Source organism: Aulonocara sp. 'chitande type north' Nkhata Bay, linkage group LG2, assembly GCF_057382095.1.
Source record: "Aulonocara sp. 'chitande type north' Nkhata Bay isolate Kocher_YH1m ecotype deep benthic linkage group LG2, A_spYH_male_GT1.1, whole genome shotgun sequence".
NCBI classification, from domain to species: domain Eukaryota; kingdom Metazoa; phylum Chordata; class Actinopteri; order Cichliformes; family Cichlidae; genus Aulonocara; species Aulonocara sp. 'chitande type north' Nkhata Bay.
This window is the reverse complement of record NC_141345.1, coordinates 29,393,055-29,414,889: the sequence shown is the minus strand read 5'-3', so window position 1 is coordinate 29,414,889 and position 21,835 is coordinate 29,393,055. Positions and strand designations below refer to the sequence as shown.

Sequence of the window (21,835 nt, the reverse complement as noted above, 5' to 3'; positions counted from 1 at the left end):
TGCCTACAGTTTTGCAAAGTGTGTGTTACAAAATTGCAAACTGAGTGCAAAGCAGTTTTTGTGCTTTTAGTTTTGCAAACTCAGTGAGTGGTTTTGCTATAAGTCTGAATAGTTTTAGAGATTGTGCTACAGGAATCACAGTTAGGGTTTAAGCATTCAGAAAAAACTGTAAATCCCACTATTGGACCCATGAGTAGCTTAAAAACAGAGATGCAGTGAGCAATAACTGGTTTCAATATTTTAATGCAAACATAACAAATCCTGTTTAGAAAACAGCAACCGAGTGTGTACAGCATCTTAAATAGCTAATTAAAAAAGAACAACAAAAGCAGCAGAACAATGAAAAGCAACAGTTAAAAAAATTAATGGATGAACTGAGACAAAAAACCCCTCATATTTTCTAACTGACATCATGACCAACATGCTCATGTTTCTTAAAGATTATACTGCACAAGTATTCAAAATGATGTGACAACCGTTTGCCATATGTACAAGACAGCTTCACAAGTACGAGTAGTCAGACTTGGTGACTTGACCCTGACGGTTAGCTACAAGAATTTAAGTTACAACTTTTATTCCTCTTAACTCTCTTTATAAAAACGATTTGCAAACTAGTACTTAGCATTTCTCCTGTCTCTTTTTCCCAGCCTCTTGCTTAACAAGAACTCTTGGCACTCGCAGCTTGTAATCAGTGCAGGGCAATTTTTTTATACACCTGAACTGTAATTTTGTAAATTGAAAGACACTGAGGTAAAGTAATTCGATACATGTCTTTTATTTTAACACTTCAAACTGATTACCACACGGAACACAAATATTACCAGGTTTTATAATCTTCATTATTATACACGTAATCCACATGCAGCACCAGGAATATGAAAAACATGGGAATGACATTACTCTCCAAATCAACAGAAAGAGAATTATTAACGTATGCATATTGTATATAACAAATAGTTTAATTGATCCAAACACAACTGTGTAAGTATGTGTAACACAACGAATAATAATTGACTTCTGCTGGACTGCTGATCATAGCTTCAGGGAGTTGACCTCTATGATCTGCTGCAGGATGTTGTCTACATCATTGGTGTCCAGGCTGATGCCGGCCAGGTCCAGCTGGGGCAGGAGTGCCGTGAGAAGCACTACCACGTTGTGGCGGATGTCATGCAGATTCTCTTGCACAGACCTGAGCGTACAACAGATTTGTCACTACAGCAAGAAACCCAAACAGCTCACATTTCACTTCTTGTTCCAAGAAAATTTTTTCTGGGAGAACTGAGCTTTTGTATCGTGTATGAATAGGTGTAAAAGGCTACAAGTGAGATGTTTACGAGGTGTTCCTTTATCATTTTGTTAAAACCTGTTAAAACCTATCAAGTTGATGTGAAATAAATCACAGTCTTGACTGATACTCGATCGATTTATCTACACGTACTTTGTGCAGATGAAGATAAATATAAATTAAGCATTAGGCATTCAAATTAGAACAATATCAATATATAGCTTGGGATCCCTGTCTACACAGCTGCATGTGGATGTCTGTATAACGCACTCACCTGTTGTCTTCACGGGCCTCAGTGTCACTGAGTCTTGTTCTCGTCTGGCTGTCAGTCTTTTCCTTCCTGGCTCTGCTCAGTTCAGGCTGGTTGTTGGACTCACTCACAGCTTTTAACCCGTGAAGTTCTGCAGCCTGAATCAGGCCAGAGGATGAAGTAGAGCACTGATAGACAGCAGGAGATAATCAAAGTTTTCATTTAGATTTCATTTAAATCAGATTTAACAGGTTTAAAATAAATCACATTACACTGCAGTATTTATCATTCTTCTTAATAATTCACTATTTTGTGCTTGATTTGTTCGTATGATTACAAAACACTCAACTACTTATTAAGATGATCAAACCTTATACTTGGGATTACCTTAGATTAATATATTTTAGTAGCTAAATTCAGCTCTGCAAGTCAAATCAAATTTCACTTTTTTTTAATTTAAAGCTCCAATCACAAAGAAGTCACTTCAAGGTGCTTAATATTGTAAGGTAAAAAGACCCTACAACATCAGAAAAAATGACGTCATCATACGATGCTCTATGAGCAAGGGCTTGGCGACAGTGCCAAGGGCAAAACTCCCCTTTAACAGGAAGAAAGCTCCTGCAGAATCAGGCTCAGGAAGCTATCCGCTGTGACCGGATGGTAGTGAGAGGAAAGAAAAGGGAGACGAGAGAGAGAGACGGGACAAAAGGAAACTATGGAAGAGAGAGAGCCAGAGTTTAATAACTGCTAATGATTAAATAAAGCAGTGGGGTGTGAAAAGATATCACCTAGAAACTCTATATTGTTGAAAATATATGCTTTAAATCAATGTATACAGGCCACTTTAACCAGAAAGAATTATTATTACATGTCCTTCAAGTGTTTAATAACTACTAAAGTAAATATCAAAAGAGGCTCATTACAAGAAGGAATGATGAGAATCAAAAGAAAATCATGATAGGATAAATGTGACTACATTAAACTTTAGTCTAACCAACATTTAAATAAACTAAAAAGGCAAAAATGGTTCTAAATGGTTTCTGACCTCAGCCATGTCCGTCTGACAGCCGACCTCTTTGCGTCCCGATGGTTTCTCCAGCGTCTGCGTTGGACTTTTTTCGTCGCAGTCATCATTTGTCATCGTTCCTTGAGTTGTCTTTGTGATTTCCAGACCTAGAAGGCTGCGGAGCTTCTCAGCCTCTTTCTCCAACCCAACCAGCCTCTGCATTTTAGCCTCCCGGTTAAGCCCTTCCGTGGGCAGCACCCTGCTCTGCTGCCCTTCTGTTCGGCTCAGCGGGGGCACTTTCACAGTCTGTGTGGAGGGGAGTGAGTGCTGCCACGTGTTGCCGGTGTGGGTTTGCGGTGGGTTTGTGTCTGAGTTCTCTACCCGGCTGCTGGCGTCCTTTTTGTTTTTTTCTGGGGATAATGTCTTGACTATATCACTTTGTTTCCCAGAATGCAACTCCTTATCCGTAACTGCTGAATCGGACTGGTGAAGCTTCCAAAGGTACCGCTTCTTTTTAACAACGCACAATATTGAATCTGACATCCTTTTGGGGTTACAAAAAAGGAGGGTTAATCGGTTAATACAAGGTATTAAACACTGATATATCTATCTATACACACACACACACACACACACACACACACACACACACACACACACACACACATATATATATATATATATATATATATATATATATATATATATATAAATTAACTACTACACTATATCCAACCATTATCTAAAGCACAAGTTTGCATCAATACACTTGGATTAGACTGGAATTAGATTCTCTTTTTTATTTTATTCAATCTTTCCCCACCTTAAAGTTTCTAAGTGCTCCTCCTCTTCTGTCTCCATGTCTGCGTTTTCCGTTTTGTCGCTCTCTTCATCCTGAAGCCTCTTGTCACTTATCTCATTTTCCTTGGGCGACGCTCCTTTTGCAATTTCATTCTTCTTTTTAGTGACCGTGTCTCTTCCAGCGGCCTCCTCCTGCGTTTGCGTGTCCGTGTCCGACTGTGACTCCGCATCGTCATTCGCGAAAGTGTCATTTAGATCTGTGAGTTCATCTGCGTTTTCCACTTTGGTGGGCTTAGATGAACTCCGTAAGACTATTTGATGTTTAGACACTTGTTCCTCTACCTCAGACACCTGCAATGAAAACAGCAGAACGCACCTGTGAGATACAGTACGGGACCTTTACTGTTGGTGAGAAAAACACAACAAAGATAAGAAAAAAACAAATTTACATACCTCTAATGATTTTCGCTTTGTGCCTCTGGAGTACTCTCTGCAAGATAAAAACACGGATAATCACGTTATGCTCTGGTTTATCGTCAGTAAATATAATTGTCTCTGCTGGAGCTAACTAACTAACTGAACCTATGAAGGCTATTCGGGGATTGCGCACACAAGTTATTCTGCTTAGTAAATCTGAGCCCTAATCAGACATGATGAATCAAGTTGTCTGTAAGACTTCGCTGTTATTTGTTGATTTAAGGATTGTTTTTGTGTGACTCCTGCGGGCACTGGATTTTCTGAATACGATGCCGTGCAACGGTGATTAAAACTAAACGTAAAACAATATCTTGGGCAGCTTTGTGTGCATAGTGGTGGTTTTAAATAGGCTTTGGGCTGGAAACCATCAGTATCTGGTAACGCTGGGGTATACCCTCGACTGGTTGTCAGTCTGCAGGGCTAACGCAGAGACCCGAACAACCATTCACACCTACAGCCAATTTAGAATCAACTTAGCAAAGAATATCTTTGGACTGTGGGAGGAAGTTTGAGTAACCGTGCACCGAAAAAAAAACATGTTAACTTTCCAGAGTAATGCTATAAGTAAATGCCACACAAATACCCAGGGCTGTAAAACAATCAGAGTTTCTTGGTGTAAGTTCAACAGAATATTTCTCAGTTATTTAGTTATAAAACAAAAATTATGCTGCAACAAGCAAGTCATCGGGAAAGTGTTTACTAAATTCATTAAGGAACTAAGCAGTAGGGTTGTTTTTGTCACAGACCATCAGGTTTCTTTTTGTTACATAAGTAGTCGCCCCTGTCATCCATTAGGAAGATTTCAGGTTCAAGTCACATCCATCTTTTACATACAGTCTATGGGCAGACCACAGTCACTTTAGTCTGTGCATCACTCACTAACTGCTGTCAGTGAGCGGTTTATAACCTTGTGGTTTATCTTAGTACATTTGTATTTAACAGATTTCTGTCAAAAGTTGCCAAATTTAAGCAAATTAGATGTGACCCTTTCTGCTGACGTCTGCTTAAGTGTCTAAATAACAGACCTAAAGCGTTTTGTGTACTGATGAGCAACATAGAACCATATTTTAAAGAGCTAATTGATTCTTATCAGTTAGAGGATACCATAAGTAAACTTTTCTCAGACACGCTTAGAGTCACATGGACAACCGCCGGAAATAAGTGCATGAAACCACAAAACGGCATGTGAACCCACAAGAGCAAGCAGGCATGCAGAAAGAGCTGCAGTGCGATATATCCGTCCATGTACGAATTTTCACATACAGTCAAAGTTTCAGAGGGGTAAAGAAATGGGAATTTACAGTTTCTTGTGGCTTTTCTGATAGCTCGGTGTTAACAGCTCCTCGTGTTCTTCTGTTTCCTCTGGTGACGAGCAGCTTCTGTAAAGACAAAGAGACTTGTGCTTACTTTCAATTCAGTCAGCAGTGGCTTTGGCGAAAATTGAAAATGACGTTTTGCATCATACAAGCCATTAGAAATATCTGTCTTTTTTAAGAAAAGCAGTGAAATAAAAAGTAAACAAGGGAGAAAATGAATGCAAAGGACACGCAGGGCTCAGAAAGGGCTCGTGCTCGATCAATTAACGCTAAAATATGACCATGCAGAGTTAAACGATTAAAGACAGACTAAAAAAAAGGAAATGGTGACTACTGATGCTGAAGAGGCTAAAATATCTTGACCTCTAGTCCACAGAATAGCTCAAGAGAAAAAATATAGGTCTGCCTGCCTGCTAAAATTCAGTGTCTCCACTCTGTGCTCTGACTTCATTAAGATAATACTAAAATTTGAAGTCTTAATTTTAGCAAGATTAGAACATGCTTGTTAAGTTATCTGGTAGCTGATTAGCTTCACTTGATAAAATGACGAGTATATCAGAGGAAGAGCTGAGGTTCAGCTATCAATTTTGTCTCTGGAATGGTGTTCACAGGTGGCATTGTGATGTGCAGTGAGAGCAGGTGGAAGCGAGCCTGGAATGGTGGAGGTATGCTCTGAGGGAGGGGGAATGAAAGCCAGCAGAAGCGACAAAATGTGTGTGAATGAGAGGGAGACAAGTGGAAAGGCGAACACACACAAGCGAGGGGAAGAAGAGAGTGCAGCCAGGGTGGAGTGACTGAAAACAAATGCCAGAGGTGATTCGAGACAGAAGAATAGCATCTAGAGCGAGCATTGTAAATGATCAGAATGGGCCAAATTAGAAATGAATATATCAGCTCAAGATGAGCAGCTTGGAGAGACAAAGTTAGTCTACGTCCACATTAGCCTGGATAAATTTCAAAACAGCGTTTTCCGCGTCCACACTATCGTTTTCAGAGAGTTGTGTGTCCACATTGAAATGACCGAAAACGGCCGCATGTGCATGCGTGAAATGCGAGACGATTGGCCTGCCTCATTTCTGTCTGCCGTTTATTTACTTTCCGGCTTTACCGAGTTTTTTAAATAGACTAATAATGAGGTGGAGTTGTTGCTGCGAGTAACACAAAAGTACAAAGTTGCAAAAGCGAGTGAGAATTAAAGAATTTGAAGAAAAGCTATCTGGAACATGTACAGACTGATATTAATCTTTAATAGGGCTGTCAAAATTGAGAGCAAACAAACAAACATATATATATATATATATATATATATATATATATATATATGTGTTAGCGTGACAGAGGAGGATGTTAGGAGTTAGGGTTATGTGGAAGCTGATGCTGCTGTGGCGGCCCAGCAATGGAGCAGCCGAAAGAAGAATAGACTGATAAATGCTGCCTGACACAAATAATTAGGTTTTCCAGCAGTGTAATGTTGCTCCTGAAAACAGTGTTGTTGAACATGATTCAGCTTTTGCATTCATTATGTAATTGTGCTTCTTACTCAAGTCAGTGGTGCAGTTAAAATCACGAGAAATAATATGAAATACCCACCTGTAACGTGAATTTGGGTTCTGGCTGCAGGTCCAGCTCTCAGGAGCAATTCTGTAAAAGCCGTCAGGGATGCTTCGCCACTTGAGACACTCTTCACACTGTAACCACATGGGACCCCTGTAAATACAACAGCTGTCAGTAAGATAAAGTTGGCAATAAAGATATACTTAACTATTTTTATCTCAGTAAGTCTAGACTTGTGCACACAACAGATCTCTTCAAGATCTATCTATCTATCTATCTATCTATCTATCTATCTATCTATCTATCTATCTATCTATCTATCTATCTATCTATCTATCTATCTATCTATCTATCTATCTATCTATCTATCTATCTATCTATCTATAAATAAACTTTTGGCTTAACGGATCATATAGATGATATTTTTATGTTCCTTGTCTCTGTAATTTTACCCCAGAGCCTGAGTCTCACTCCTCTGGTTTAATATAGATATGATATTATGACTTTGATAAATAGCCAAGTTCTAACATGCACTGGCCTGCGGCTGAACTGAACTTTGGAATGAGGATATGTTATTACAGTTTTTCTCAAATGCTAAAACACATGTCACAAACGTTACCACCATGTTCCCCAATGTCCAAACACAACACCCTTCTCTAAAGCTACATAAACACAACCACACCTTCCCACTGCAAAACTCAAACTCCCACACCAAGAGAGCAGCTCGAAGCTGTCAAAACTGTAAACACTATACACAGCATTACACACTACAGCAAAACAATTGAAAACACAATGCTCAATTTGTGAGAAGGTTCTTTGTTCCATAACTGCCAATGCATATTTTAGAAACTATACAGTAACGGATCGTCGTAGATCTCTGCAGAGGATTAGGCATTTAGATTTGTGAGTTTCATATGAGTAGTATAAATCTATAGAAAATCCTGCATGTACGTACACTACTGTAACACAACTCAATGCAAAAACAGAATCTATTGCACACAACAGTAATCTTGAAAACATGAACAGGGTGTGAAGTTTTTTTATTTACGTTATTCACACCACACACACACCACAATCACTGTGCGGCATCATGTCGCTGAGCTGTTGCTCGCATCTCGTCCGTAATGATGGTGCGAGGTTGTCTTGCTCTCCCTCCTGGACCTTCTCCTCTCCCATGTTGGCCTTCTCCTCTTCCTCGTTGGTCGCTCCTCTTCCTCCTCTCATTTGAACTCCTCTTCCTCATTGGCCTGCTCCTCTTCTTCCAGGGCCAGCTCTTCTCCCTCCTCTGCATCAAATTCCTCTTCCCCTGACTCTGCCTTCATCCATTGTGTTTGTTTGGAACCTTCAGCATACTGTGCACTCTGAACTTGCTTTTACATGTGGGTACAGCATTAGCAACAAGTGTCTTCAATTTTGAGTCATTGTGTGTAGTGAATGACGCCAGGTGTGTTCCCTGTGTTCAAAGATTGGTGACTGTGGCAAGCATTTTGCATCACATGGGCTTTCATTTGAGGATATGAGCAGAGTTGTTTTGCAACATGTGTTTTAGCAAGGAAAAATGTGTTTAGATTTATGAGTACAGAGGGTTGTGTTTTGTGAATTGTGTCTTCATGTGACATGTGTTTATGGTACTGGAATATGGTGGCTACATTTAGTAAATGTGTTTAGACTACTGGTCATTTGGGTTACAGGATTGGCTTTTGTGTTTTAACATTTGAGAAAAACTGTAACACTCCACATTTTGGTCATGAAAAAACCTGAAAACTGTGGGAAACCCTTCCGAGTTGAACAGCACGTTTCCTCAAAACAGTGTGCGGCGATGTGGAACAGAGGGGCTTTGAAGTACACTGATCTTATTTGATGGGTGAGTGAGGAGTGTTAGATTATCAGCAGTGACATGTTTGTAAACCACCTGTATAGAAAAGCAGTGCACTAATAATATTGGGCGCCACTGAACGCAGTGTAAGGGTTTATTGAGGTTTTTTTTATTATTTCCTCCTTTGATAGTACTATTTACCATGTGTCTAGCTTTTTGGCATCCGTTACTTTTTTATTCCTCTAGCTGTCTGCTCCACCCTACTTATTTATACTTGTCACCCAACCTTTATTTACCTTTCCTACCTTTCTGAGTTCTACATTTAGACTTTCTGTTTGAACTGCACTTAATACTCGGCACGTATTTAGAGCCAGATGAACTGGATGAGTGTTCACTGTTTGCACTACAGCTATATCAGGTCTGGGTCTATACTCGTTATACCAGTGATGGACTGGCTTTTCTAGTCTTACTGATCACTCCAAGTGCTCTAGACTACAAGTCAAAACACACCATACAGTACGTTATTCCATACACTTCAAGCCTTCACGTCTCACGTCCATGGCCTGTTTCAAGTCACCAGTTAGCCTAACATGCTATCTTTGGTTTGTCGGAGGAAGTAGCCAGAGGGCACTCACACGAGCACATGAGGAACATGAAAACTCCACACAGGGTTCAAACCAGGAACTTTCTTGTCGTTGGGCGACAGGGTTAACCACTACAACACCACGCAGTTTTGTTTTTTAGAACTAGAAATAAAATTTAAAGCTGAATTTTAAAAAAAGGCTTATGCTGTATGTTAGAAATGGCCCAAGGGCACAGCCAGCCTATTGCATAATGACCACTTCAATTGATCTCTGTACAGCTGCAGCAGCCTTTGTGTGAGAACAGCAACAATGAATACCACCTGATGATACAAAGCAATGACGGACATGCAAGGGAACACTGAGGCCTCACCCCTCATAATGGCAACATCACTGAGTATAAAACACCTTAGTTAGCCAACAGACTCCACATTAATAGGCCTATAAAACTTTGTAATGGCAACTTTAGAAATTATTATTAGTCTACAATAATGTCAGCTTGTAACAGTGTTATAAACAAGCATTTTTTCCTATATATTTATAGCTTGGTAAAATGACAAATAACCATAGCTTAATTATCAGCTTTCATACTGTAAACCTGTATTCAGAGCCTCAACATATAATGTTTATGCAATGTATTATTTGTTTATAATTTGTAATATGAAAGCATCACACATAACTTACAATAAAGTATTAACATTCTAATAATGCAGCAAATTTAACAGCAACTATTTCCACTGTCTGACCTCACTGTTTTTCAAAATCTGGCCCTGACTTCATCTGTGTAAAAAAAACAAAACAGTTAACACTTACTCATCGACATCCTCCTGGACCTCCTTCTCATTTTTGTCTAGAGCCTGAAACTCTCGCTCTCTGGCCTTCTTCTCTGTCACCTCCTTCCAGTAGTCGTTGAGTTTTAGGCCCAAAGCTCCGAGGGTCAGTCTTGGGAGTAAAAAGAGGAAACAACTGTAAATGTGTTTAAAATAAGACAATGACAGAAAAAGAAATTAACTGAAGATTACATGATCAAATTACCGCCTTCGCTCTTAACTTTGTACATACAGGATGAAACTATTTATTCCAACTCAACAGCTCATATTCACAAACAAAACAATCAAACAAAAAAAGCAACTATCTGATTTATTACTGTTTGTTACCTGTACTCTTTGGTGTACTCAAAGTCTTGCTTGTTATGAGCAGGTTTCAGAAAATTGCACTCAATGACGCCGATGACGCCAATGCCCGCTCTTAGGCCCGAAGTCTGAAGGAAATTTAAGAGTGACATTTATTAAGCAGAGGCAGGTACCCAGGGTAGCCTCACAGTATTTGTAACACACAACATTATTTTACTTTACCTTTAGCTGGCAGCCCACTTTCTCATACGCCTTAATGAGACGATTCTTGTGGTACATCATAATCCCATAGTGATCCTTGTTTTTTGGGTTAAGTCCAAAGGTCACCTTCACTTTGTCTTTCTGACAAAAACCAGTTAAGAAAACTGACAAAGTTTAGAATAATGATGCAATTTTCATATAATTAAAGGGATGTTACTAATGTAATTGTTTTAACAGAAAAACATGGAAAAAATGTAACATTGTTCATGCAATTATTATTAATGACCTTATTATTAATTATAGTAGAGTATAATTCAGAATTTTCATAACTCTTATCCTACCCCTGAGGTCTGGTTTGTTGCATGCATTCATATATTAGATAGGCAAACAGATAAAGTTCAGATTAAAAATTCGGTTTTGTGGGCGCTGAACCGATCCCTGGCACGATAACACAAAACCCCAGTTTCAAAATCTCAGTTCTCTAGAAGACATGAAAAGATTAAAAAAATAATAATAACTAGATATGAGACCACATGAACTGGCACTGTGAAGCTTGTTTGGATTTTCCCTTCATGAACATCTGTTAAGCACCAAAAGTGTGTGTGTGTGTGTTTTTTTTAAACTTTTTTACCAGACCCCAGTAAAGTAACACAGATGCTTCATCTCCAACAGTCACACGAATCCCACTTCCTGTTTACACTTGAATTTGGCTGTTACACACACACATAGCGTAAGGATACACTGAAGTGGGGTTTGTAGACGTCATGCTCAATGTGTATCAGCCTCTTCGCTACCAGTTTGGCCTGAATCTTCTTCCCCCTCAGTATGATCTGTGTTTTCGGCTTCAGATACAGGATACTGAGGTAGGCCTGTGATAAACATGCAAGCAAATAAAACGGACAAGGTGGAAAAAAAAAGAAAGAAAATAAGCGAGGCTTAAAACTGAAAACTCTAAATATGAAATACTCTTTTGTCGGTTGAAATCCACTCGTGAACGCACATTTTTCACCAGCGGGTTTATTTTTTAATCTTGAAACATGAAAAAAAGATGATTTACAAACAAAAAGTAAATTCTTAGAATTTGCGAATTATCATTTAAAACCTGCAAAAAAAATTTTTTTTAATGAAACTGGGGCAGTGTTACTACAAAACCACAAGGTTGACAGTTTGTCTACAGTAGTGTGGAGGTACTCAGTGTCTGCCAAAAAGTGGAAGACACTCTTACACCCAGCCCCCAACACACACAGCACTTGTATGGCTAAACCCACACGTAAACCACAACCACTACACCCTGAATTTTTCTCTAACCCTGATCACAACCTTTAACACTAAAATCCTCCTGAACAGGTCCCCAAGCCCTGACAAATATTAATATTATGGACCACAGAGGCTCTAACATAATAACAGATGGTAAAGTGTTTTTTTACCCACTCACCCTGAGACTGTAATGCATGTCTGGGATGTTCTGCTCAGTTCTCAAGGATCCGCTATTCTTCAGCCCCTTCTTCAACTCTTCGATCTGAATCTCAGGCAAACGAATGTCATTCGGATCGGTCTCAAAGTCGAGCTCCATCTTACCGTCTTTAGCTCTTCGGGATAGCACGAAAGAAAGCAGCTGTTAGAACATGTAATTGTGTTTCACTGCACACGCTGTAATGGCTGTCTAGAAAGCTCCGCAGATGGCTTTGCAAGACATTTCATTAATTGGGAACGATTTGCAACACAAAGTCACTGTATGGCTTTACCTCCTGTGTCTAATTACTAGGATTTGAATCACAGGGCAATACTTGAAATGCTGGATGGTTATACTCATTGTGGTGATCATCTCTCTCTCCAGCATGAAGAGGAAGTGAAATAGGAGGTATGAGAAACCTGACCTGGTTCTTTTTACCACTTTACAAGAACCTGACTTCAGTCGACCATTTCTCTCTAAGAAATTTAGTTGAAGAAGGAAAAGAGAAAATTCAAAACTTCAATTTAGGAGGTTCTCTGTTCTCCATTTGAATGTGGGTCACTTTGCATAGATTTGCCTAGAACCATGCTTATACAAATACTACATATGTGTTTTTGTACCCACTTGCCTCCCTCTGATACTGACTGTGCTTGCACACTCCTCAGTGTCATGTGGTATTTTCAACCAATGGTCACAACACGCCAACTTGGAAACTCTAACCGAGATGTTTTGACTTGACTGACACTAAAGAAACAGTGTAATAAGGTCTGCGCTAATCTGCTTTGTTGTACAGAGTTCGACAAAATGACTGACATCATGACAGTTATCTAACAAGATTACAGATTTCACACATTTGGCTTCGTCAAACTGCTAGTGGTGGAAGGGAGATGTTTGTCGTGTGGAACACTCTTATCTTATCATGTTTCAACTTTAATGTAACACGAACATGTGATTCTGACCTGCGGATGTTCCAGATTAATATCTTGGTGCCTTTTTTGGAGGGAATTGAGTCAAAATGTGAATGTATCTGCTCCAGGGATTTGACGATCGAGTGGTCGAGGACGGCCGTCAGACTGGCCTGTGAATCCTCGGTCACAACTAATAACTGTAACACCGAATTAAGGTCAGAACATAAGGGAGCATGTATGGTAATAAACACATATACATAATATATTTGTTTCCTGTTATCTGCCTTAAACTTCGCCTGCCTATTTTAATTCATGTCACCCCTTGCCCACCGCCCCCACCCACACACCCTGTGCCATTCAAATGATCTCATCAGTTCTCACACTAAAAAAATCAGGAAGTCATACTGATGTAGAACGTCTACGCATCAGCAAATTCACAAAGTAAACCTAATATTGTATCCTAATATTTCCCAGTCCCTTTGTGAAGGATATTGGTTTGCTGGTTGAAAGGGACAATGGGGACGATGACAGCCTGGGCTTTAATGCTTTCCAGGTAGGTCTGCGACAGCATCCCCACAGTCTGACAGCCGCCGTTCTTGGTGAAGATGAGCGCGTCACGCCCCAAGCGCATGGAGCCCGACTTAAAGCCGTTCCCGTAAACCCCGATGGCCTGCTGACTGGCCCTACCCGAGCCCTTCTCTGTAAAACCAAAGCTGGACACAAAAGCGAGCAAGTGTTAATTATCGAACACTGAGAAGCAAGCTGAGAAGACAAAACTAGCCTAATGTGTGAATGTGACACAAAGCGGCACATGTGAGGCCACAGTTGGAAACTGCGCGTGTGTGTCTGTGGGTTAAATGCAGAAAAGAGGAACACAATCGGTATGCAGCACTACTGTGTCTTTCTATGTTTCTTTTTTTCCTTGTGTGTGAACTTCACACGTGTCTCACCTGAGCATCTTGTGCAGTTTGTTGGGGGTCATGCCGCTGCCATTATCGATGAAAGACAGACAGAGGTGATCCGTTTCATGAACTACATCTATCCAGAACTGTTTAGCGGACACACCGGGGTCTGAGGCATTGTCTAGAAGACGACAGACAGAAAATTGGAAATAAGAAAAACAAGAGAAGCACATGGGATGGCTAGTTTCTTTAATGCCTTCCTTATATTTCTTTACAACGTGAACTTCCTGCAGGCATAGTCAAAGTGATACTGCACATTATAGATGAGGAGACTCATGCTGCAGGAACAAATCATTAGATCTACAACTCCACTGCTGATCTCTGGATGCTACTGCTATGTGCTGTAATCTATACTTCAATGTGGGGCACAGCCACTAATTGCGTCACACCATGATCAACAAACATCGAACATACGGAGTTTGGGACTTTCTGCAGGGTTATTGCGAATCACTGCGAGCTTATTCCAAGAAGCACGTGGCTCCCTTTGTTGTTTCTAAAGTTTAGCCTGTACTTTCACGTGGGACAGTGGTGCGAATGCATTTCTACAGCGCACTCCCTTCGCTGTTCCGGTTTTTAAAAAAGCCTCAGCAGCCAACAGACGGTCAGCACGTCTGAACCAATGAGAGCGCACAGAGTGGAGGAATGGCAATGTTGACAGCCCAGACACGAACCATTTATGTCACATAAAGGCGCAAATAAGCTACTGCTGCATATTTACCAATAAGTTTTATATGTATTTTGTCAAAAATAATCCAAACTGATTCTGTTAATGCTCACGAGAAGTAAGAGTACCGACACTGCAGAAAACCTCACTGCAGTTGAGCAGTTACTAATATCTCAGCACTATGATTTCAAACTGCAGAGCGTTAAAGGAACGAGCTCCTCTATCCTTACTTTACGAAGGGATTATTACCACAACACAGCGTCTGCAGCTGCCAGCACACGTCTTTAGGCGTGTGAGCGCAAACTCGTGAAAGAGGAAGTCCGTTCGGTCCATTTTTGCACCAACACAAATGTCTGCTCAACACGCCAACTTTGTGCGCGACAGCGGAAGAGCGGTGCGAAAGAAACCACGAAAAGCTGCAGCAACAGGTGCAGGGGACTGTGCAGCGTTTCTGTATTATGCCTGAAATTTCTTATTGCTTACCTATTAATTCTGCCACAGCGCTGAAAGGCCAGGTATGACTTGTGGAGTTGCTGTTCAGGAAGGAAGGACTCATCTGGAAATGAAAAAAAGAATTTAAAAAAACAAGTTAAACTTTCACTTGCTCTTTTTTGTGAGCCGCTGTAGCGAACGTTTTCTAAAGTGTCGAAACAAATGCGAATCCTCTACAGCAAATATCTGAAATACTTACAGAACTCAGGCGAATCCCATGCTCACTTAACCTCGCCATGTTTTTCGTCTGAATATTTTGCTTCTCGTCGTGTGAGCTCTCCGTGCGCAGGTACGTAGCCATACAGAGCAGTGGGCGCGTCCTCGGGGCCTGTGTCAAAGGAAGTCAGCCGAAGTCGCGCTTCGAGCAGTCTGAAAGAGACACAGCTGAGGTATTTCTTTCTGCAGATCTTATGTTAATATGACGTTTTACCAAGTTCTTGCATTTATTACCAAGTCGATTTATTGTTACTTTGTTATAACGCGTGTTTGAAATGGGCTGGTTTTTTTTCATTCAAAAATTATAATAATTCAGTTGCAGAATCAGCTAAATGCTTACAGTAAATGGCCGTTGTGTTAGGCACACCTCCTTAACTATCATTAAAAGAGATCTGACATGCTGAAGGTTCAAATCTGGCATCAAAATAGGGAAGAGACGTGATATAAGTGACTTTGAATGTGGCTTGGTGCCATATGGGCTGGTCTGAATTGTGTGATTCTTACTCTGAATCTGAATAAGTACGCGGGACCACTGTGTGCGGTAAGACCATCTCTTTTACTTCCTGTATTACCATCTACCGGCATGCATTGCCAGTGCGTAACACGTAATTACACAATCAAACAGTGAACACATACTGCCCATACAACAAATGTACCAGAGACAATTATGAATACACCACATCTCCCCTTTTAAACAAAAACAGAATATTCCTTTTCACAGGACAGAACTTCTCTTTTTCAAAGCCATACAAGAACATCTGGCAAACAATCTGCATTACATTTTTAACCTTTTGTTTTTGTTTTCTTGTTCTTTTCTTTTCTTAACAACTCTTTTTAGCTTTATTTTACTGTGCTCTACAAAACCCTTATAACACAGTTACATAACAACAACCTTTTTTTTTTTCTTACAGATCTAACTTTTTAGGTTTAACTATTGGCCTCCCTGACTTGGTTCTGACCACATCAGTGTTAACAGGTGTAGCAGGGATCACACTGGGTGTTTGAGGCTTCTGCAACACAGGCACATTAGCAGGTTCATGCACAGGTGAACTTAAAGGAATCAAATGCACACGATTACGCCTCACAGTCCCTTGTGGTAACTCCACTGTGTATGATCGGGGTGTAGAGTGATTTTGGATAACAGTGCCTGTAGTTTTGACATCAGTCACCCAAACTTGCTCTCCTGGGGACAGGCTGCATAAAGGTTTTGCGCGGTGGCGCCTGTTGAAGTTTGCCATGTCCATCATCCTCTTCTCCCTTTCCTTTCGAGCGAGCAGTGCGTTGTCCGGCAGTGTGGGCTCCAGCTGCGATGGAAGCATCGGCAGTGTGGTTCGCAGACGTCTGCCCATTAAAAGCTCTGCAGGGCTGTATCCGGACTGCAGTGGTGTAGCTCTATAGGCAAGAAGAGCTAGATAAGGATCAGCTGCTTTTTTCAGAAGATTTTTTACAGTCTGCACAGCACGTTCTGCTTCTCCATTACTTTGCGGAAACTTGGGACTGCTTGTGATGTGTTTGAAGCCGTATGCTGCTGCAAAGTCTGTAAAGATTTGACCTGAATACTGTGGTCCATTATCAGACATGAGGACCTCTGGGATGCCGTGACGGGCAAAGAAAGATTTCAGGTGAGTAATGACATCGTTTGATTTTGTCCTGTTTAACAAAGCAATCTCAACAAATCTAGAGTGATAGTCAACAGCGAGAAGGTAAGTTTTCCCTCCCAGCTCGAAAAGATCTGTGCCCACTCTCTGCCATGGGTGGGCAGGGTATTCTGTTGGCATGAGTGGCTCACTGTTATTGTGTCTTTCTTGAATACACGTTTTGCACTTGAGCACCATCTCAGAGATTTGTTGACTCAGCCCGGGCCACCACACTGTTTGGCGTGCACGAGCTTTACATTTTACAACACCTTGATGTCCTTCGTGTAGTTTTTCCAGCACCTCGTTTCTCATTGCTGAAGGAATGACAAGCCGTGTGTCTTTTAACAAAAGGCCGTCTTCAACAGTGAGCGTGGCTCGGTCAGGCCAGTAATTTCGCAGTAAAGGCTCTTGTTTTGCATGTTCTGGCCAGCCTTCGGTGCACATGTCCATGACGCGAGCACACACACTGTCGCTTTTCAGTTGTTCCTTCAGTGTTTGCATATATGATGAACTGACAGGCATGTTTGCTACAATACTGTCGACATATATGTCTGTGCTTTCCATTAGCTCTTTGTCTGACAGGTTCATTGGTTTTTTCAGAGGTGAGCGGGACAAAGTATCTGCTGTCCAGAGCGATTTCCCTGGGGCGTACTGCACAGTGTACGAGTAACGCATGAGTCTCATTCTGAATCACTGGATCCTGGGTGGCAAGAGATCCAGAGCTTGTCCTCCCAGTAAGGAAATGAGAGGTTTGTGGTCCGTTTCAAGACAAAAATGTTTACCAATCAGGAAATCACGAAAACGCTCACACGCCCATGTAGATGCCAGTGCCTCTTTTTCCACTTGTGCGTATCGTTGTTCTGTAGGAGAAAGGGACCTCGATGCATACGCCACTGGTCGCCATCCTTCTTCCCACAGCTGCAAAAGAACACCTCCGAGACCATAGGATGAAGCATCTGCTGATACTTTAATGTCTCTGTTGGGGTCATACATTGCGAGCACTGGGGGTGAGGTCAGGGCATCTCGTAATGTTTTGAAAGCTCTCACTTGGTCAGTTCCCCAATACCATGCGTTCTTTTTGGAAAGAAGATCTCGCAGGGCTTTGTCTTTTTCAGCTAAATGGGGGATGAACTTGCCCACTTGATTCACCATGCCCAGAAAACTGCGCAACTCTGACACATTAGTTGGCTCTGTCATTTCTGTAATTGCCTCCGTTTTCTTCGGGTCAGGACTGATTCCTGTATCCGCTATGATGTGACCCAAGAAAGCAACCTTGCTCTGGGAGAGCTCGCATTTTTCAACATTCAGCGTTATGCCTGCTTTTTCCAGTCTTTGCAGTGTAGCATGGAGACGGGAATCGTGCTCCTGATGGTTACGTCCCCACACCAACACATCGTCAATGTGACACACCACTCCTTCGAGACCCTCGATGACCTCCGCCATCATGCGCTGAAAGTGTTCGGGCGCTGAGTTGATCCCAAACGGTAGGCGGTTAAAGTGGAACCGCCCAAAGGGTGTGATGAAGGTGGTGAGTTTGGCAGACTCATCGGACAGGGGAATCTGCCAAAAGCCCATGTTGGCATCCAGTTTGCTAAACACTTTGGCTCCTGCGAGCATTCCGAGACTTTGTTCAACCGATGGCAGCACATATTTTTCCCTGCACACATACTCATTTAGTCCGGTAAAGTCTACGCAAAGTCTTAGCCTAGGGCTGTTTTTCTTTGGAACAACAACCATGCCGGCACACCAATCCGTTGGTTCCTCAACTCGGGTAATGACACCAAGCTCTTCCATTCGTTGGAGTTCCTCTTTTACCCTTCCCATCAGAGGCAGAGGAAGCCTTCGCGGAGTTTTGAGTGAGTACGGCACAGCATTCGGTTTGAGTTTAATGTGATAGGCCCGCTGCACTTTCCCTAGACCATTGCAAAGTTTAGGGTAAGTAGTCTTCAGAGTGTCCATTGAAACCGCGTCAACTCGCACCAGCAGGCCAAGAGCTGTAATGGCGGGCAGGCCTAGCAGTGGAGTGCTCAGGTTTCTTACAACATAGACCTTCTCTGTTGTCTGTTTCGCTCCGTAGTTGAGCTGTAGCTTTGTAAAACCTGCAACGTCCAGTGGTGTTTTTCCAGGGCCTAACAAAGGTTTTTCTGGCTGCTGGAGAACTGGTCTGTGTTCGTTAGCAAAAATCTTTGATAAGTCCGAGTCAGCTATTACAGTCACATCTGCTCCAGTATCCAGTTTGAAAGTGATTTTTGCATCTTTCACTTGTATGTTGGCTGTCCACGCCTGGCCGTCACTGGAAACTGAGCCTAGGAAGAAACCTTGCTCCTCTTCCTCCTCAATACTTTGCACTGTCTTGCTTTGTCTGCAGACTCGCTGGTAGTGACCTTTTTTTCCACATAAATGACATTTTGCATCATTTGCTGGGCACTCGGGTTTCGGATGTGGAGAGCCTCCGCACTTGTAGCATTTGTTACTTTGTCTCTTGCTATATTGCTGTTGTGTTTTGACAGTTTTATTTTTGAACATGTTGAACTTTGTTTTGTCGTGCTTTTGTATCACTCTGTCAACTGTTTTCGCATTTACATGCATTACATTTGTTTCACTTCTCAAAGCTGACTGTTGCTTTTTGATTTCTTCTGACTGCCTGGCCATATTTATAGCTTTATCCAAGTCCAAGTCTTTTTCCATCTGCATGCGCTCAGACAGCCTCGTGTCGGCCAAGCCCACTACTATTCTGTCTCTTATCAGCTCATCGTGGAGCGGTCCGTAGTTACAGTGCTCTGCTAATGCATGCAAGGCAGTCACGAATGCATCAACAGTCTCATTCGGCTCTTGTTTGCGCATATTAAAACGTGCGCGCTCATAAACAACATTTTTCCTGACAATGAAAAAGTTGTGGAAGCTATCTCTCACTTTAGCATAGTCCCGTTGGTCTACATCACTTAACTTTAGTCCTCTCAGGACGTCATCCGCTTCGTCTCCCATACAATATATGAGAGTGTTCACTTGATTTTCCTCCGAGCTCGCAGACAGATTACTTGCCTGACGGAATCTCTCGAAGCGACGGACCCATCTTGTCCATTCGTGTGGTTTGGAAAAATCAAAGGGCTCCGGTGGTTGGATGCTAAACGTAGCGCTGGGAGTGCTAGCCGCGGTGCTAACTCCTGCCCTCGGACGATCGTCTACGTCGTCATTCGGCATTTTGTTTCCACCTTCCCCTTCTCCTCACACTCGGCAGATGTATGGAGTCTTACGAGTCACACAGCACTTCTGACACCATGTGTGATTCTTACTCTGAATCTGAATAAGTACGCGGGACTACTGTGTGCGGTAAGACCATCTCTTTTACTTCCTGTATTACCATCTACCGGCATGCATTGCCAGTGCGTAACACGTAATTACACAATCAAACAGTGAACACATACTGCCCATACAACAAATGTACCAGAGACAATTATGAATACACCACATGAATATCTGAGGTTGTACTGAGAATTTCCCATACAACTTTCTCTTTACTGAACGTTTACTGAATGGTCTGAAAAGGGGAAAAAAAAAATCTGTGTTCAGCAATTCTCTGCTACTCACAGCGGTTCAAGTGTCTTGTTGATGCCAGAGGAGAGTGGCCGTGCTGACAGGAAGGCACAATCCAGACAATCCAAATAATCACTTGTTACAACAAAGGTATGAAGAAGAGCACATGGAACCTTAAAGGAGATCGACTGCAGCAGCAGAAGACCACACCGGGTGCCGCTCCTGTCAGCTAAGTGCAGCGCAGTGGTTTGCTGATACTAACAGGAAACTGAAGCTGCAGTTCACACCTGCTCACCAGAATTGGACAACGGAAGATTGGAAAAACATTGACCTGTCTGGTGAGTCTCGATTTGTGCTGCAACGTTCAGTAGTTATTTGGTGTAAGCTATGTGAAAGCATGAATCCGTGCTGTATCCTGTCAATGTTTCAGATTGGTGGAGGTGGTGTAATAGTGTGAGGGATATTTTTTGGTACACTCTGGCCTCATTATTACTACTTTAGCTAGTTTAGTTGTTCAAAACACCACATCCTACCTGAGAATTGGTGCTGACTATGTCCATCCCTTTATGACCACAGCGTATCCATCTTCTGATGGCTGCTTCCAACAGGATAACGCGCCATGTTACAAAGCTCAAATCATCTCAAACTGGTTTCTTGAACACAGGTTTGTCGTTATCCATGGGTATTCGGGGCTCTACTTCCAGATGTTTTTTCAGTACCCTCTGATCTCCCGGCTGAATGAAATGTTTATTAGAGGAAACCTGTATTTAGGTATGTGTTTGCCACAATTTATCTGGGGCGAAGCCCCACTCCCATCTCTGTCCGACCAATCACAGCAGAGCATTCCTCCTTTAGGTCCAACGTCAGCACCTGTTAGCTGTCACTGATGATTGGTCTGGATCTGACAAACTGGTGGTTGCTAACCAGCTAAAGCACTTCAGCAGAAGAAGGTTTTTTTTTAGAAAAAAAAAGACAAAGTGAGGGGGAGGTGCAGGTGGAAGGAGCTGCCTCCTGTTGCTACTGTAGCAGACACAGGGCATGAAATGGCCACTGCATTAGATACAAACTCAGGGGGGTGAATTGGTGAAGTGCTTCTGACATGTTCGTTGCTACAAATCTGTTTCTCACACACTGAGTCAACGATTCACACATATTCCTCACACCCTGTCTGACCTTCATTTTCTCACGTAGGCCTAATCTGAAAAAAAATAAAATAAAATAAAATAAAATAATTTATCATAACAAAGTTATTTAGACCATCAAGAGAAACCTGAGAAAAATACAAATAAATCTATTGATTCTTAAAATCATTCATGCTGCTCAAAGTAATGCCAGGCCTAAACAGCAGCACTTTCTCCTCTCAACCTGCACACGCAGTTGACAATGAGTAACCATGGCTACAGTGAGTAACCCTGGTGACAGGGAGATGCTCTGTACTTCGCTCTGAAGCACTCATTCCCATTCCCAATAAAAGAGCTCAGGTTATTATGACCATTTAAAATGAAGAATGCACGTCAGTGCTGAACCCTTGTAAAAATATACTGTGTAT

At 41.8% G+C, this 21,835-nt stretch overlaps 1 protein-coding gene across 1 annotated transcript; it reads right to left on the bottom strand.

Annotated features, from left to right (window-relative positions):
- Positions 1–225: 225 nt before the first annotated feature.
- On the bottom strand, positions 226–20,835 carry LOC147338125 (MORC family CW-type zinc finger protein 3). Its single transcript, XM_086258073.1, has 18 exons — positions 20,820–20,835; positions 15,099–15,268; positions 14,891–14,963; positions 13,732–13,864; positions 13,274–13,494; positions 12,833–12,980; positions 11,856–12,009; positions 11,161–11,289; positions 10,442–10,561; positions 10,244–10,347; positions 9,900–10,028; positions 6,726–6,842; positions 5,121–5,198; positions 3,796–3,832; positions 3,365–3,693; positions 2,581–3,085; positions 1,560–1,723; positions 226–1,189 (listed from the first exon to the last, which is right to left on the bottom strand). Exons 2-18 carry the CDS (start codon positions 15,198–15,200, stop codon positions 1,033–1,035), a joined length of 2,700 nt encoding a protein of 899 aa, XP_086114199.1. The 5' UTR covers positions 15,201–15,268; positions 20,820–20,835; the 3' UTR covers positions 226–1,032.
- Positions 20,836–21,835: the final 1,000 nt, after the last annotated feature.

What these genes read in the sequence shown, in the direction of transcription:
- LOC147338125 (XM_086258073.1), bottom strand. Translation starts at nt 15,200, where the DNA reads ATGGCTACGTACCTGCGCACGGAGAGCTCACACGACGAGAAGCAAAAT. An exon ending in TCTACAAACCCCACTTCAGT is followed by an intron (nt 10,562 to 11,160) that starts GTATCCTTACGC and finishes GGTTTTTGTCAG; the next exon opens with AAAGACAAAGTGAAGGTGAC. An exon ending in AAGTGGGCTGCCAGCTAAAG is followed by an intron (nt 10,348 to 10,441) that starts GTAAAGTAAAAT and finishes AATTTCCTTCAG; the next exon opens with ACTTCGGGCCTAAGAGCGGG.